The sequence below is a fragment of the Grammomys surdaster genome, unplaced genomic scaffold, assembly GCF_004785775.1.
Source record: "Grammomys surdaster isolate TR1022 unplaced genomic scaffold, NIH_TR_1.0 256, whole genome shotgun sequence".
Lineage (NCBI taxonomy): Eukaryota > Metazoa > Chordata > Mammalia > Rodentia > Muridae > Grammomys > Grammomys surdaster.
The window spans coordinates 976860-993144 of record NW_021604697.1 but is presented as its reverse complement, the minus strand read 5'-3'; the positions used below and the strand labels follow the sequence as shown (position 1 = coordinate 993144).

Below are 16285 nucleotides of genomic sequence, written 5' to 3'. Positions count from 1 at the left end.
TGGGAAACAATTTTATCCTTGGGGGTCACCACAACACGAAGAATTGTGTTAGGAGCTGTGTTCGCCATTGCAACATGGCCCTGGTTTCCTCCTTCCTGGTTCTTCTTGAGAGCCTTGCTTGAATGTGCGCCTGCGTAAGGCGGGAATACCAGTATGCTAATTTCGTGATATCATAAGAGCCAACGAGTGTGTGGCTCGTCTCCTAAGGCTCTATATAAGCCGCAGATTTTTGGGGCTTGTTGTCCCTCACCTCACTGCCATCTAAAAGAGCTGTACAATAAATTGCTGTCAGAAGAATCCTGAGTGTGGCGTTCTCCTTATCGGTGAGGCTGCTTTCCACAACTGGTGCCAGAAACCCGGGAACGAATCCGAACATCTCGGTGTTTTATCCAGTTTTGAGGGATCCTGTTGGCTCAACAGAGGGTTCAGAACTGACGGTGGGAGAAGTCTAGACGCTTTTCTGCAAGGTATGGTGGATCCTGTCTATTTTGCTATTGCTATCCCCGTTTGGGCTGTGATAGTTCTTGTGCTCTGCTTCTGTTTTAACTGCCATACACAAGTAAAGAAGTGTACTTGCCCTCCGTGTATTCAGGAGCTGTAAGTCACAGGTAGATAACTGTGCAATTAGTTCCCTCTAAGCAGTATGCGTAACCACCAAATGAAGCTGCTTCTCTTACCGATGCAGGCGTTGCTGCGTGTGCGCGGTTTAAAGGTTCCCGAGAAAGTGTTGTGTAATTTTCTGCGAGATGTGGATCAGGTAGCTCCCTGGTTTGTTTCCACGGGGTCCTTGTCAAAGGGCTCCTGGGGCAAGCTCGGCGGCAACTTCATTAATGAAAAGGAGAAGGGAAAGTTAAGACCAGGCACATGGCCGCTGTACAAAATGGTTAGAGCCTGTATAGAGGATGCAAAATGCCAAGACAAGGTAAGAGAGGGACAAAGAGCTTTAGCAGAACACCAGGATAGCCTATCAGAAGCAGAAAAGGAAAAGAGCGCTAAAAATAAAATAAAGAAAAAGGAAAAGAAAAAAGAAGAAATTAATAAAGAAGTAGCTACAAAAAAGGAACATAAAAAACAGGAAGAGCCTAAGAGAAAACTATATCCTGTGTTAACTGAGTTTCAGAATTTAAGAATAAATGACTCCGCCTCTGAGGAGACATCCTCAGGGGATGAAGAAGATACAGAGGATACTGACACCTCATCCTCTGATAGTGTGTTAGATCTTGAGGAACAGTTAGAGTTAGATAAAGAAGCAGCCCGTTATGAGTCTGAAAGATACGGGCTGGATTTGCCTTATGCACCGGGGTATGCCCCATCTTCCCCACCATTGGAGGAAGTAGTTAGAGTTAAAAAGAAAAAACCAAAAGAGAGACAGGAAAGACTGCTGTCCAATTCTCTTATTACAGCTAAGGAAAGAAAAAAGATAAGAGTAGCCTTTCCCGTATGGGAAGATGATAACCAAACCAGACAACATTCACAGCTAGATTTAAAACAATTAAAGCGCTTGCCGAATCAGTACAGATTTATGGAATCAATGCCTCTTTTACTCAGGCATTAATAGAAAGACTTGTGGTCAGTGCCATGACACCAGATGACTGGTATAATAATGTTAAGGCTTGCCTGACTATGGGACAGTATCTAGATTGGAAATCTATTTTTCAAGAATTTTGTGCTTCACAGGCAAGACAAAATTTAGCTCAGGGACAATCCACAATGGAACTTTGACATGCTTACAGGACAGGGACAATGGGCTATCAATCAAACGGCCTACCCTGTAGAGGTATATGAGCAAATTAATAAGGCAGCAGTAAAAGCATGGAAAAGCCTACCTAACAAAGGACAGGTTTCAGGAAACTTGACAAAAATTATCCAAGGGAACACTGAGCCATTCTCAGACTATGTGGCTAGGATGATGGAGGCGGCAGGAAGGATTTTTGGAGAACCTGAGACAGCCATACCTCTCATAGAACAACTAATTTTTGAACAGTGTACTAGAGAGTGCAGAAATGCTATTACACCTTGGAAAGGAAAAGGACTAAATGCATGGATGAAGGCTTGTAGAGAAATAGGAGGACCTCTATCTAATGCCGGATTGGCAGCTGCTGTTTTAGCGGCTCAGAGGGCCTCTAATGTTAAATGTTTCAGGTGTGGAAAGCTGGGACACATACAAAGACAATGAAGGGTGCCTAACACTACTAACAACAATCGTCCAAAGGTGCCTGGAATGTGTCCTAGGTGTAATAAAGGAAAACATTGGGCAAATGAATGTAGATCAGTTAAAGAAGACAGAGGACATACAATTTCTCCTCTGCCAAAAAACGGGCAATGGGGCCCACATCCCCAGGGCCCGCAAATATATGGGGCAATAGAAAACCAGCAGAACAACCCTCAGCAACATCAAAGGATAAGACAATCAGGAGAGCCACGTCAGGCTCAGCAGGACTGGACCTCTGTGCCACCGCTGGAGCAGTACTAACACCCACCATGGGGTGTCAGCCTATACCTTCTGATTTTTCAGGACCCTTACCTGAGAATACAGTAGGACTAGTGCTAGGAAGATCATCTACGACTCTAAGAGGATTAATTGTTCACCCCGGAGTCATAGATCAAGATTATGAGGGACAAATAAAAATCATGTGCTCATCACCAAGGGGGATTAGCTCTATAGCTCCTGGTGATAGAATTGCACAGCTATTAGTCCTCCCTAGTTTACATTCATTCTTTTCTAGTAAAGGTTTAACTAGAGGCATGAAGGGATTTGGCTCCTCTGGAGGACAGAATGTATTTATTTCATTAGATTTAGATAAACGCTCCACCTTAGAGTTGAAAATTCAAGGAAGGCTTTTCACAGGCCTCCTAGACACAGGAGCAGATACTACCATTATCTCTACCAATTGGTGGCCAAAGAACTGGCCTGTTAATAGCTCTTCACAAACCTTACAAGGTCTTGGATATGAGTCTGCTCCTGATGTTAGTACAAGAGTATTGCACTGGGAAGATTCCGAAGGCAGACAAGGGACAGTTGTTCCTTATGTCTTGCCACTTCCAGTTAATTTATGGGGAAGAGATATTCTTAAACAATTGGAATTTAGGCTCACCAATGATTATTCTACACAGAGTCAAAAAATGATGAAAGAAATGGGGTGTGTCCCTGGAAAAGGACTGGGGAAGGCCTTACAAGGCAGGACCAGCCCTGTTTCTACTACAGAAAATCAAGACAGGAAAGGGCTGGTTTTTTCTTAGGGGCCATTGAGGGTGCATTGCCTATACCTTGGTTGTCAGAGGAACCTGTATGGGTTCCTCAATGGCCGTTAACCTCTGAAAAACTAGCAGCTGCAAAAGCTCTAGTTAAAGAACAACTAAAACTAGGACATTTAGAAAATTCTCAGTCGCCATGGAATACGCCTATATTTGTGATTAAGAAAAAATCAGGTAAATGGAGGTTATTACATGATCTTAGAGCTATTAATAATCAGATGCAATTATTAGGATCAATTCAAAAGGGTCTGCCACTGCTGACAGCCTTGCCTAGACATTGGGAGATTATAATAGTAGATATTAAAGATTATTTATTCTCTATACCTTTACATCCTAAGGACAAAATTAGATTTGCTTTCACTCTCCCAAGTATTAATCATGAGGAACCAGACCACCGATATCAATGGAGGGTCCTGCCACAAGGCATGGCCAATAGTCCCACTATGTGTCAAATATATGTCTCTTCTGCTATTGAACCAGTTAGAAAACAGTTTCCTAAGGTTAGAATTTGTCATTTTATGGATGATATACTCTTGTGTACCAATAACAAAGAAGTTTTACACCAAGCGTTCTCTCTGTTAGTTTCTACCTTAAAACAGAAAGGACTATCTATAGCGCCTGAAAAGGTTCAGGAAGGAGAGATAGGAAAATTCTTGGGAGCGACAGTTACTCCTGAGTATATTAAACCACAGAAGGTTACTATTAGAAGAGATAAATTAAAAACATTAAATGATTTTCAAAAGTTACTAGGAGATATCAATTGGATTCGTCCCTATTTGAAATTAACTACACCTGAACTTCAACCCTTATTTAAAATACTTGAGGGAGATTCTAACATTACTTCATTGAGAACTTTGACCCCTGAATCGTCTAAAGTATTGGATAAAATAGAGATGGCCATACAACATGCTCAACTAGATAGACTTAACCCCGAATTATCTTTTCAGTTATGTATTCTTCCCTCTCCTCAACAACCAACTGCAGTACTGTGGCAAGAGGGACACTTGCTATGGATTCACCCACATAGCTCCCCCAGGAAGACCTTAGGCTATTATCCTGCCTTAATTGCAGAATTGGCTTTAAAGGGACTTCAACTGTCCATGATGCATTTTGGACAATATCCTAATACAATTGTATGTCCTTATACTATGTATCAAATTCAAGTTTTATGTGCATCTCAAGATGCTTGGGCAATTTTAAAATGCTCATTCCCTGGAAATATTGATAATCATTATCCTAAACATCCCTTGTTACAATTTCCTCTTTCTAACTCATTCATATTTCCCAAGGTTACTAAGACACATCCTATTCATCAAGCATTGGATATTTATACCGATGGTTCTAAGACAGGCATTGGTTGTTATGTGGTTAATAATGTCCCTACTCGAATTCAGTTTCATTATACATCTCCCCAATTAGTAGAATGTGCTATTGTAGCAATAGTGTTGCAAAGATTTTCAGAGCCTATAAACATAATTTCGGATTCGCATTATGTTGTAGAAGCTGTTAAACAATTAGAAGTGGCTGATTTTATTCACCCTAAAAGCATGGTTACTGAGATATTCAAAGACATTCAAAACCATATTCCTAGTAGATGTCACCCATTTTTTATTCGACACATGAGAGCACATTCATTGCTTCCTGGACCAATGTCTCAGGCTAATGCTATTGCTGATAAAGCCACTAAAAACCTATTTTGGGTAAGTTCGCCATTAGAGGGTGCAATTGATTTTCATAAACTTTATCATGTACCAGCTAATACCCTGAGATTAAAGTTTCATTTAACTCATGCAGAAGCGAGAGATATTGTTCTGAAATGTACCTCCTGTGCAGAATTCAGACCCTCTCCATCTATAGGAGTTAATCCCAGAGGTCTACAACCCCTTCATATCTGGCTGTTACTTCATAATGGATGTTACACATTGCAATGCCTTTGGAAAACAAAAATTTATTCATGTATCTGTGGATACATGCTCTGGCATCATCCACGCCACCCCCCTTGCAGGAGAAAAAGTGTCACATGTTATTACTCACTGCCTTGAAGCCTGGGCTGCTTGGGGCAAGCCCCTTCAGCTGAAGACTGATAATGGACCAGCCTATACGTCTAAAACTTTTCAACAGTTTTGCTTAAGGCTTGGTGTCCGTCATATAACTGGCTTGCAATATAATCCTCAGGCACAAGGGGTTGTGGAACGTGTCAATGGCACGTTGAAAACTTATTTACAAAAACAAAAGGGAGGAATAGGCCCCAACATGGGACCTAAGACATCTATCTCCCTAGCCCTATTTACCTTAAATTTTTTAAATCTGGATTCTGATGGACAATCTGCTGCTGACAGACATGTGGCTCCAAGTCCTCAAAAAGAATATGTTAAATGGAAAGATGTCTTAACTAACCAATGGAAGGGCCCGGATCCAGTTTTAGTGAGATCCAGGGGAGCTGTTTGTGTTTTTCCACAGGATCAAGAAAATCCAATCTGGATACCAAGCAGACTGACCAGAACTGTGAAAGAGGACTCACCAACCCCTGAAGAAAATGCTAAAGATCCTGTCGATAATCTGCCTGCTTGAGAGAGCGATAAGTATACCATTGTGGGCTGTGGTAAGATCATGGCCAGTTCCCATCCCAGTACATTCCCACTCTACAGTACTGCCAATGTTTACATCATCGAGCTGTCAGCTGGAGGCACCATGTGCCATACCTTTAAACAAAGAGACTGTCAAGTATAATACATCAAAATTTAGATTAAATGATACCTTGTGTTTCACCATAACAAACAGGGCAGAGACCCCATGCGTCGTACTTCGCAATGCTACATTGGGACACTGGATTGATCCCCTTGGAGATTCCCAAATAGGCACTGGTATCTTTCTCGAGGTACTCAATAACATAGTGGCAAGACAATCTGAGGCCAGTGGAAATACATCAAACAAAAAACAGTCCCCTGTGAATATCACTACATTATTGCTAAAAAGTAAGGTAACCATACTTGAACGATCATATTGGCAAACCAATAATGCCACTAATGTCAGAGTGTGGCCATGGTGCCCTCCAGATCAGTCATTTCCACCAGTGTTTACGCACTGCCAATCTAAAAAGATGCCTAAGGTAGAAGTATCTCGAGGGTTCACTTTATCGCCGCCTCTAAAACGGCTGGCTATGACAGGAAATAAAACAGGGAATATAAACGAATGGCCATTTTATCAATGGGTGTTGACAAATTTAGCGGGGGCTGCTACCAGTTTATCAGCCTTTGCAACTCTAGGTGAGTCACAACATGACATTTGGAATGTATCAGCAACCAGAACTAATACTACACCAGTGATATTGAATGATATTAAATATAATAACTTGTTGACAAATTATTCAGCCAAAAGGGCGGTAGTTTGTGTTTCGGCTCCCTTCTTTTTTATTTTAGCAGAATTTAAAAATAAAAGCAGCATATTAGATTGTGCGAATGTCACCTGCCAGTTGACAGAATGCTGGAATGGGTCCGCATCTTTAGCACTGCTGGTACAGGTTCCGACCTTTGTCCCTATACCAGTGGATGCCAATCCCGATAAATTTCCAATAATCTCCTTAATTAGAGAAAAGAGAGATTTTGGCATCATGGCGGCCATTGTGACAGTGTCGGCTGCTGCAGCAGTGACTGCGGGTATTGCCCTAGTCAATCAAGTTTAAGCAGCAGAAACAATAAATAATATAGTGAATGCCTCAGCAGATGCTATGGTAAAACAGCATAAAATGAATAGCCATTTGATTTCTGGGATACTGCTTGCTAATCAGCGAATAGATCTATTACAAAGCAAAATGGAAGAAATTGCTGATATTCTTCAAGTAAGCTGTGTAAGTCATACTAAACACATTTGTATCACGCCCTTGAAATATAACAATGAGTCTTTTACAGAAAGTACTAAATTATTTAACTTTTTGCAAGGAAATTGGTCACAACAGGCTGAGGAGCTACAAGAAGAACTCCTGCTCAAGACTGCTGTTTTGAATGGGACCAGAATAAACCCGATTGATGTTGGAGACTTCACTTCTTGGCTCACGTCCCCCTTCTCTTTTTTTAAGGAGTGGGTGGGGGTGGGAATGTTTGGCTGTATGATCTTTGGGGGAGTGCTGATCACACTCTGGTTGCTCTGCAAATTTAAAAAACAACATCGTAGAGATAAAGTACTTATCACTCAAGCACTGCTTGCCTTAGAGCAGGGAACATCCCCTCAAGCTTGGTTGAATATGCTTAAACAATGAGACACTATCATTCAATGGGATATCCTGAGGGCTCGTGTTCCCATTGCACCAGGAATCCTGAGTGGTAGTCCTCCACACTTCCCAGGGCTCGGGTTCCCATTGCACGGGACATAAGTGTGGAGGGTCTCAATACTGTTTAACTGCCTTGAATGCCTTACTGGTAGAATGGTGGGCTTGATCGGCGAAATAACAGTTGGAAAATTTTGCAGCAATTTAATAAAAAAGGGGGAGATGTTAGGAGCTGCATTCGCCATTGCAACATGGCGCCGGTTTCCTGCTTCCTGGTTCTTCTTGAGAGCCTTGCTTGAATGTGCACCTGCACAAGGCTCGAAAACCAGTATGCTAATTTGGTGATATCATAAGAGCCAATGAGTGTGTGGCACGTCTCCTAAGGCTCGATATAAGCCACAGGTTTTTGGGGCTTGGCGTCCCTCGCCTCACTGCCATCTAAAAGAGCTGTACAATAAATTGCTGTCAGAAGAATCCTGAGTGTGGCGTTCTCCTTATCGGCGAGGCTGCGCACCACAGAATTGTATTAAATCTTCAGACCCCATCAGAGGAAGGTTGAGATCCATGGCACTAGGACAACATAGGAGAGATTTTTAAGTGGAGAAAGCCTTCTCAAACCCAGTGACAATCCCAGAGCCAGGGATTCAGAACATCCACGGGGAACTGATCAGATATCATCTGGGGAAGAGGGCAAGTAGGTAGGACCCACCCACTATAAGTGTCCTCGGGAGGTTGTGTTTAAAGCAGACCCATCACGGGAGGCCACAACAGGAAGGCCACAGGCTTGGCTTTCTTCTCACACTGTGTGAATTGCTAGAAGGTGGCAGGCAGTCTGCAGAACTAGCCACAGACGCCAGAACCCTCACACACATCTCACACTTGCTTCACACTGTATCCCAGCTTGCCCTGTCTTCTGAGATGCTGGGTGAGCAGCGATCTAGAGCTTACACTGATGACGTTAATAAAATACAATTTCAAGGAAATGGACTGAAGACCATGACTTAGCACTCGGAACAACCTTAGGAACTTGGACATTCCTCTAAAACATCCAAAACCTAGATCACTAGGAGATTACAGGAGGCAGAAAGCAATGTGCATTCTGAATAGTTCTTGCCTTCAAGAACACTCTGACAAATTAGACAATTCCTGCCTGAAAGTCAGAATGGAAAGGGACTGTGTATGCATGGCAGAGGGAAAGGAGTTAGAGAGAATGTGCAAGGCCTAAGTCTCTATTATTGACATGGGAGCCATAAACAGTTAGAAGATGAGTTTGAACTTCTCTGAATAAAACCAAAGCAATGACTTCATATGGATATAATAAGGTTATGACATAAAATAATAAGTAAAACTGTGGTGTGGATGTTGTTCACGCTGTCTAGAAATGGCAAAACTGGAGTTTGGCGCCACTGCTTTCTAAGGAGATAAAACTCAGAAAGATTTTGTTTGGATTAAGGTTATTTGGAGCTTGTGTGTGTATGTATGTGTGTTTGTGTGTATGTGTGTGTGTGTTTGTGTGTGTGAGTGCATTTGTGTATTGTGTGTTTGTATGCCTGTGTTTATGTGTCTGTGTGTTGTGTTAGTGTGTGTGGTCTATATATGTGTTTGTGAGTATGTGTGTAGTGTGAGTGTATGTGTGTGTGTATGTGTGCATGAGTGTAGTGTGTGTGTCTGTGCATGTGTGTAGTGGGTCCGTGTGTGTGCATGTGTGTAGTGTGTGTTTGTATGTGTTTGTTGATATGTCTGGTTATTGTGTTAGTGTGTGTTCATGTGTGTAGTGTGTGTATGTGTGTGTGTGCATGTGTGTATTGTATGTGTGTGTTTATGTGTCTGTGTGTTGTGTGTGCATGTGTGTGTATGTATGTTTATGTGTCTGTGTATTATGTTAGTGTGTCCATGTTTGTAGTGTCTCTTTGTGTGCATGTGTGTAGTGTGTGTGTGTGTTGTGTGTGTGATTCTTTTGTTTTGTTTGAGGAAATGAAAAGCAACAAAATGGTCATGAGTTGAAGCCATCATAGGGTGATACCAAGTCTAGGTCAGTGTGGACCATGATAGATATTGTTTCAGAAACATACAGGAAAAGAGTATTTGGCTGGTTCTGTTTGGTCCACCTAGATATAGTTAATCTTAAGGCTTCAGTAAGATTGTATCAGCAGGAAGGAGTTAACTGGGTCATTGAATGACTTCCGTTGCAGTTACACCATTAGAGGGGATGGCACTAGAGTAATGTTATTATACTTAATTAGCGAGTCAGTACATGCTTTGTACACTTGGGTACTGATATAAACTAAAGAAGCAGACTCAACTAGATTCAAGGTCATTTTTCTCCCCACAGAGAATCAGCAGTCTACCGAGTGGACTAGATGGCATCATCAAGCAAATGACCCTGACTAGAAATGTATCTGCTATTAGAGAAATGATCTCCTGGCAGATCCAACTTCAACAAAGAAGGAAATCAACCAACCAACAAACCAACCAAACACACACACAGACACACACACACGCACACACACACAAACAGAGAAAGAAAGAAACAAAAAGGCCTATGTTTTTTACACTGGTTCTGTGTGGTTAGCAAGGAAAGGAAGCTCTTGTATGGCAGATGTAGTGATCATTTCCTCTATTTCATGTCTTATTGTAACTTTATTCCAAGTAAACCCTAGGGTGAAAACACCTGGGGAAATGGAGGTGAATTCAGGCAAAATGGACTCCAAAGAGATCAAGTTTCAGAGCTGCTTTGTAGAAACCACCCCTAACAAGGGAGATGTGTCCTGGGATTGGCTGTTTTGGGAGGACTTGTCAGCATATATCGGGGTTGGGTATCTAGCAAAATAATGCTAGGTACTGTTCTGTTTGTTTTCCGGAGTTGAAAGTAAGGTCAGGTTTTCTAAAATAGAGAAGCCTGAGCTTAAAAGATTTGGTCACTGACAAGTTCTCTGCCAAAGCTCTTGACCCTAAAGTCTTTTTGTGTAGTTGTCCTGTTACAGATCCAGCCCTGCCATTTCCTAGTGCCCAATCACTGCATCAGGATGTAGCCCTGGTGGTTGAGGAGATGGCTGCCAGTGATGGCTGGCACCTTCTGAGTTGGGAGAGGCTCGAGGACCTGGATGCGGGCTGGAGAACACAGGCAACAGCTGCTACCTGAACGCAGCCCTGCAGTGCTTGACACACACACCACCACTTGCTGACTACATGCTGTCCCGGGAGCACTCTCAGACCTGTCGTTCCCCGGAAGGCTGTATGATGTGTGCTATGGAAGCTCATGTGACCCAGAGCCTCCTCCACCCCGACTTGGGGGATGTCATGAGGCCCTCCCACATCCTGACCTCTGCCTTCCACAAGCACAAGCAGGAAGATGCCCATGAGTTTCTCATGTACACCTTGCAAACCATGCATGAATCCTGCGTATGGGGGGGGGGTACAAACAGTCAGACTCCCCCTTAAGGACAGTTTATTTTCTGTTTGTGTATGTGTTTATGTGTGGCATGTGTGTTTGTCTCTTTGTTTGTATGTTTGTGTTCATGTGTGGTAGGAAAATTTACTTCTAACTTCTTGCTGCTATTTTATGAATCTATATTGCACTGTTTTGTGGGTTGATACCTATTACTCATAGCTTGACTTTTTACTTCATGCTGTGTTTTGCTTTTTTTTTCTCTTTTAGACAGATTCTCATGTATCCAAGACTAGATACCTCATCCTACACCTACTGAGGGTGATCTTATTTCCTGTGTCTCCATGTTCTGATTATGGAGATGATGGTCATGTACTACTCATTCTGGTTTATGTTACACTGGGTATCATATTTAGTGCTTTATGCATGCAATGCAAAAATTACCATCTGAAATTTTTTCCTAGCTTCTACTGTGACCTGCTCACTGAGTTTGTGTGTGTGTGTGTGTGTGTGTGTGTAAAACATACCTAAGTTCTTTTAGCCTCTAGTCATAGTTGTTATTATGAAAGAAATCTCAAATGCAGCACTGAATGTGGTTCACTATATTCAGTTTCTGTAGATGAAACACTTCCACTGACCCAAAGGCTAATATCAAACTGGACTTGTGCTCTTCTATAATATTAGAACAGAAATGTGTTCACTTTTGGTAAAATTTAAGCAACTTTCAGTACCTTAAATATGTTCAAGGTCTTTTGTATGGGTATTAGAATTTTAAAATGTGATACATTTGAACTAAGGTAGAGAAGGTCAAGGATGGAAATTCAATGTATTTTCAGAGTTCAATGATCCACGTGGATATGTAACCAGAAGCAATTACAGAAATATATTTTAATGAGCTTATTTCATTATCTATTTTGACATAAGGGTCATAAAGTGTTTCATCAATAATCTTAGTAAACTTTGAGATATGTATGTGACATGTCGTTATGAAACAGAACTTGATGACCTCTGGGGAGTAGATACAGTTCCATCTTGACAGTTCACCAAATCACAGAACCAGTCTTACTTCCCATGGTTCATCAAGGGAAATCTTAGGACAATTTAAAAGCTGCACATACCCTTCTCAACTGTGTTCTAAATATAGATCTTGTTTTTCGCAGTGCTAAATTTACACCCTCTTCTTCAGAGACCTATGAGACCTCAACCCATGATCCCCTAAACATATCATTTTGTCCATTACTTGAAAAGTCTCAAGAGAAAATATTAAGCTTGTTATACAGGCTCATTATTTAAATATAGCACAATTCTTTATTAGAGGTAGCATCATGAATGGAGTTTTAAAACCGTGTAGCACTGGGGTGAGTTTGTATGGTCCAGAAAAAGTAAATTCATAGGATACACAGAAATACTACTACTACACAGGGACTTGAGTACATAGATGGTTGAACATGTACTATAGAGCATTATCTTAGTTTATAGAATGTCTGAAGTAAACAGATTTCTAAATGGCTTTGAAAATATAGAAGAGGGTTAACAACTAGGTATACCTTGGATACTGGGAGATGGAGAGTCCAACATACTGATGTAATAAGTATTAAAGTTATAGCACTAACAAAGTATATATTTCTATGTACTTAAAGAGAAATGCCTCTCGTTTCCACAGGTGGTTGAGTGCTCCTTGGAAAGTGATAAGAATTTTTATTGACCAAAATGCATTATTCAGGGAGTATAAGGGATTCCTGTGGTCATGTAACTCAACTTAGAAACAAGAACATTCCTGACACCAGCTGCCTTCTCTTCAATGGCATACATTCAATTCTAGTGACTTACAGTCTCTATAGGATATTTTATCTGCCAGAATGAGCAATAGTATTTGAACCCAGATTCATATATATCTATATACAAACACACACACACAAATCATTATATAGATCTACTACATATACTTCCCAATAGCTATGATTTCATTTAGCAATGTTTTTTAGGTGACTGTTGACTATTGAAATCAGGTTTGACATTTTTCAGATGAATTATTATTTTTTAATACAACAATTTGTTGAGATATTTATCTTAAAGTAGAAAAACCATTTAGAAGGAGATCTTGGAAATTATCGACATACTATTTCTGTCATATATTTTCGCATGTACTACATGCAGCAACATACAAAACAGAGAGATTTCCTGTCCAGGGAATAACAACACATAACACCAAAAGCTACAGAGATCGAAGAGCTAGAATATGCAGTGTGAAGCCAAGATTGCAGAAGGGATAGGAAACCTCAAATTCACAATGTTAAGTTGGAAGGTGGAAGGGTTTTGAGTTAACTCTGAACAAATGCCTGGACCTGTTGAAGGCACTTGTCACAGTCCTCAGAGGAATAAGGTGAGCTGCTTAAATGATGAGGAGAGGTGTCCAGAAGTGCATGTCTGTTTAGTTTGTGAAGCTGTGGTAGGCACAGATGGACTGATGCAGACTCATTTGGGGCAATGCTGGGAACATTCCAAGATCTAAAGGCATTCTAATAGCATAGTATTTTTGAAGAAAATACAATGATGCCATGTTTTTCCCTGAATAAGATGAAAGGATGTAGGAAGTAGTAAAGGATGGTTAGGCATGATTTTGTTTACATTTCTCCTATAGAAAAAAACTCACAAAACTATTGATAGTTACTGGAATAGTACTATATTAGAGTTTTTATTTTGGTATTTAGGGTTGTGTTTAATTTTTCTGTAATTTATTTAATATTAAAAGTATTTTATATTTGATGCAAATGCTTTCAAAGTGTTGTGAATTTCCCTATGAATGACATTTAAGCTGAAAAAGTAGAGAAATACCTAGTTTCACCACAATGGAAAAAGTAAGAAGAGCCATGAAAATTAGGAAAGCAATGTTTACAGATTCAAACATTGTAGAAGATTCAAACACTGTAACACAGATCTAAGTAAAATTGATACTTGAACTTGATAAGGTAAACTAAGCAATAAGTAAACAAGTTATACTCCAAGTTTAAAACATGTACTTTACCCAAGAAAGATATTAGAGTCTAACAATTTTCATTAGGAACGTTTTCTACAGATCCTAGTTCTTGAAGTAGAAAAGAAAGATGAGAGGCAAGTGTTCCTTAAACGCTGGTGAAAGCTTAATAAAAACTGCATCCTCCTGAATACAAGGTATATATCTTTTTTAGGACAAGGACTGCATCCTTCTTTGTACAGGGACTGGATCCTTCTTAGTGCAAGATCCTGAGGTTATTTGGGAGATGGTGACAAGAAGACAGAAGGACAAACATAGTTTATAGCTTGATAGACAGCATGATATGTAGCTAGACTTATTTATATATGATGATTACAAATGATATAAATGTGTATAATACTAATCTACATAGATTTGAAGATATATAACAATAACAGAGTTAATTAAAGGTATAATATAAATCATTGGTGATATATATATATATATATATATATATATATATTCTTACCTTTACCAGCAAGAAAAGTGAATAATGGAAAAATACAATATAAACATGCTATTCAAATTGTAACTTTATATTTGTTTTTTGTCTTCTCATGTACAAAACCATATGAATATTTCTGCCTTTGATTTCTCAGATTTGAAAAATATAGACTTCCCAAATTTACACAGGCATTTAATCATGTAGAACTCGTAATACATTTGCATAATGTGTAATGCTCACATTATTTAATAGCTGTAACCCATTTTACACACTAATGTGAGAATTTCATAAATTCAAGGTTATTTAAACAAAGTTCATAATTTGAAAATTGATTGGAGGGATAAATCAAGTACTAGTTGCTAGCCTGGGAATATGAGCTGGCACCTATCAACAGAGTTGAAAATATAAAGCCAAGCCAGCCCAGAGTTTGGACACAAGTTTAAAATCTTAATTTAGCAACAAATTTAGTAATATAGAGGAGGAGAGAGTAATGTAGTTTGGATACAAAATAAACATTTCTTCTTTATTATTTATGTTGTGAAAAACACTTTTATGTCTTGTGTCTAGAAAACAATCTTGTCACTCTTGTCTTCAGCATAAGACACTATTACCAGCAAAGAGTGTGACTTTTTTTCTACTGATCACCATGCTTGGGGTCAATACCTCTAGTCTGACACCAAGATACTTTATCCTCAATGGGATTCCTGGGTTGGAAGCTGCACACATCTGGATCTCCCTGCCATTCTGCTTTATGTACCTCATTGCTGTCACAGGTAACTGTGGACTTATCTACCTCATCAGCCATGAGGAGGCCCTGCACCGGCCCATGTACTACTTTCTAGCCATGTTGTCTGCTACAGATATTTTTGGGTGTAATACAATTGTCCCCAGTATGTTATGCATCTTTTGGTTCAGTCTCAAGGAGATTGATTTCAATGCCTGCCTTGTACAGATGTTTTTCATCCACATGTTGACAGGCATGGAGTCTGGTGTGCTAATGCTTATGGCTCTCGATCGCTATGTGGCTATATGCTATCCATTACGCTATACTATCATCCTCACCAACACTATGATTACCAAGGTTGGATTGGCAACACTCATTCGAAGTGTGTTACTTATGATCCCCTTTGCTTTCCTGATCAAGCGTCTTCCATACTGTAGAGGAAACCTCATCCACCATACCTACTGTGATCACATGGCTGTGGCCAAACTATCCTGTGGCAATATTAAGATTAATGCTATCTATGGTCTTATAGCTGCTGTATTTATTGGGGGATTTGATATGTTCTGTATCTTCATGTCTTATGCCATGATTATCCATGCTGTGGTGAAGCTGTCTTCTACAGATGCTCGCCATAAAGCCTTCAGTACCTGCACATCACACATATGTGCTATTGTTATTACCTATGTCCCAGCCTTCTTCAACTTCTTCACTCATCGATTTGGGAGAACCACTATACCCCATCATATCCACATTATTATAGCCAACCTGTATCTGTTGCTACCTCCCACCTTGAATCCAATTGTATATGGAGTAAAGACCAAGCAGATTCGTGAAGGAGTGATCAAACTGTTTGTTAGACAAAAAGATGTTTGAATGGGTGATGAATCTATACTAAGAAAGTTCGTGTTTAACACATATATCCAGAAAATTATCAAGGGAGAAAGGCATGAAAATTTGAACTGTGAGAGCAGTAGACACCATAGGTGAATATTTTGTCATCAGATGCACAAAACAACAGAATCTTAAAAACAAAATCCTTAATTTCTTAGAAAGAAAGAAGATAGGAAAACCAGTATGAGTCTAACATAGCTGCCTTGGAGTTCATGGAACACATACAGATCAGGGGAGCTGGGATATCCGACCTCAAGTGAACACTGGCTGGTCCATGCACATATTCTTAGGCATGTGAAAAGTGT

At 40.1% G+C, this 16285-nt stretch overlaps 1 protein-coding gene across 1 annotated transcript; it reads left to right on the top strand.

Moving 5' to 3' along the window:
* Positions 1-15011: 15011 nt before the first annotated feature.
* LOC114627680 (olfactory receptor 52N2-like) lies at positions 15012-15962 on the top strand. Its single transcript, XM_028775565.1, has one exon. It carries the CDS (start codon positions 15012-15014, stop codon positions 15960-15962), a length of 951 nt encoding a protein of 316 aa, XP_028631398.1.
* Positions 15963-16285: the final 323 nt, after the last annotated feature.

Excerpts from the sequence above, each read along its gene's own strand:
- LOC114627680 (XM_028775565.1), top strand. The coding sequence starts at position 15,012 with ATGCTTGGGGTCAATACCTCTAGTCTGACACCAAGATACTTTATCCTC.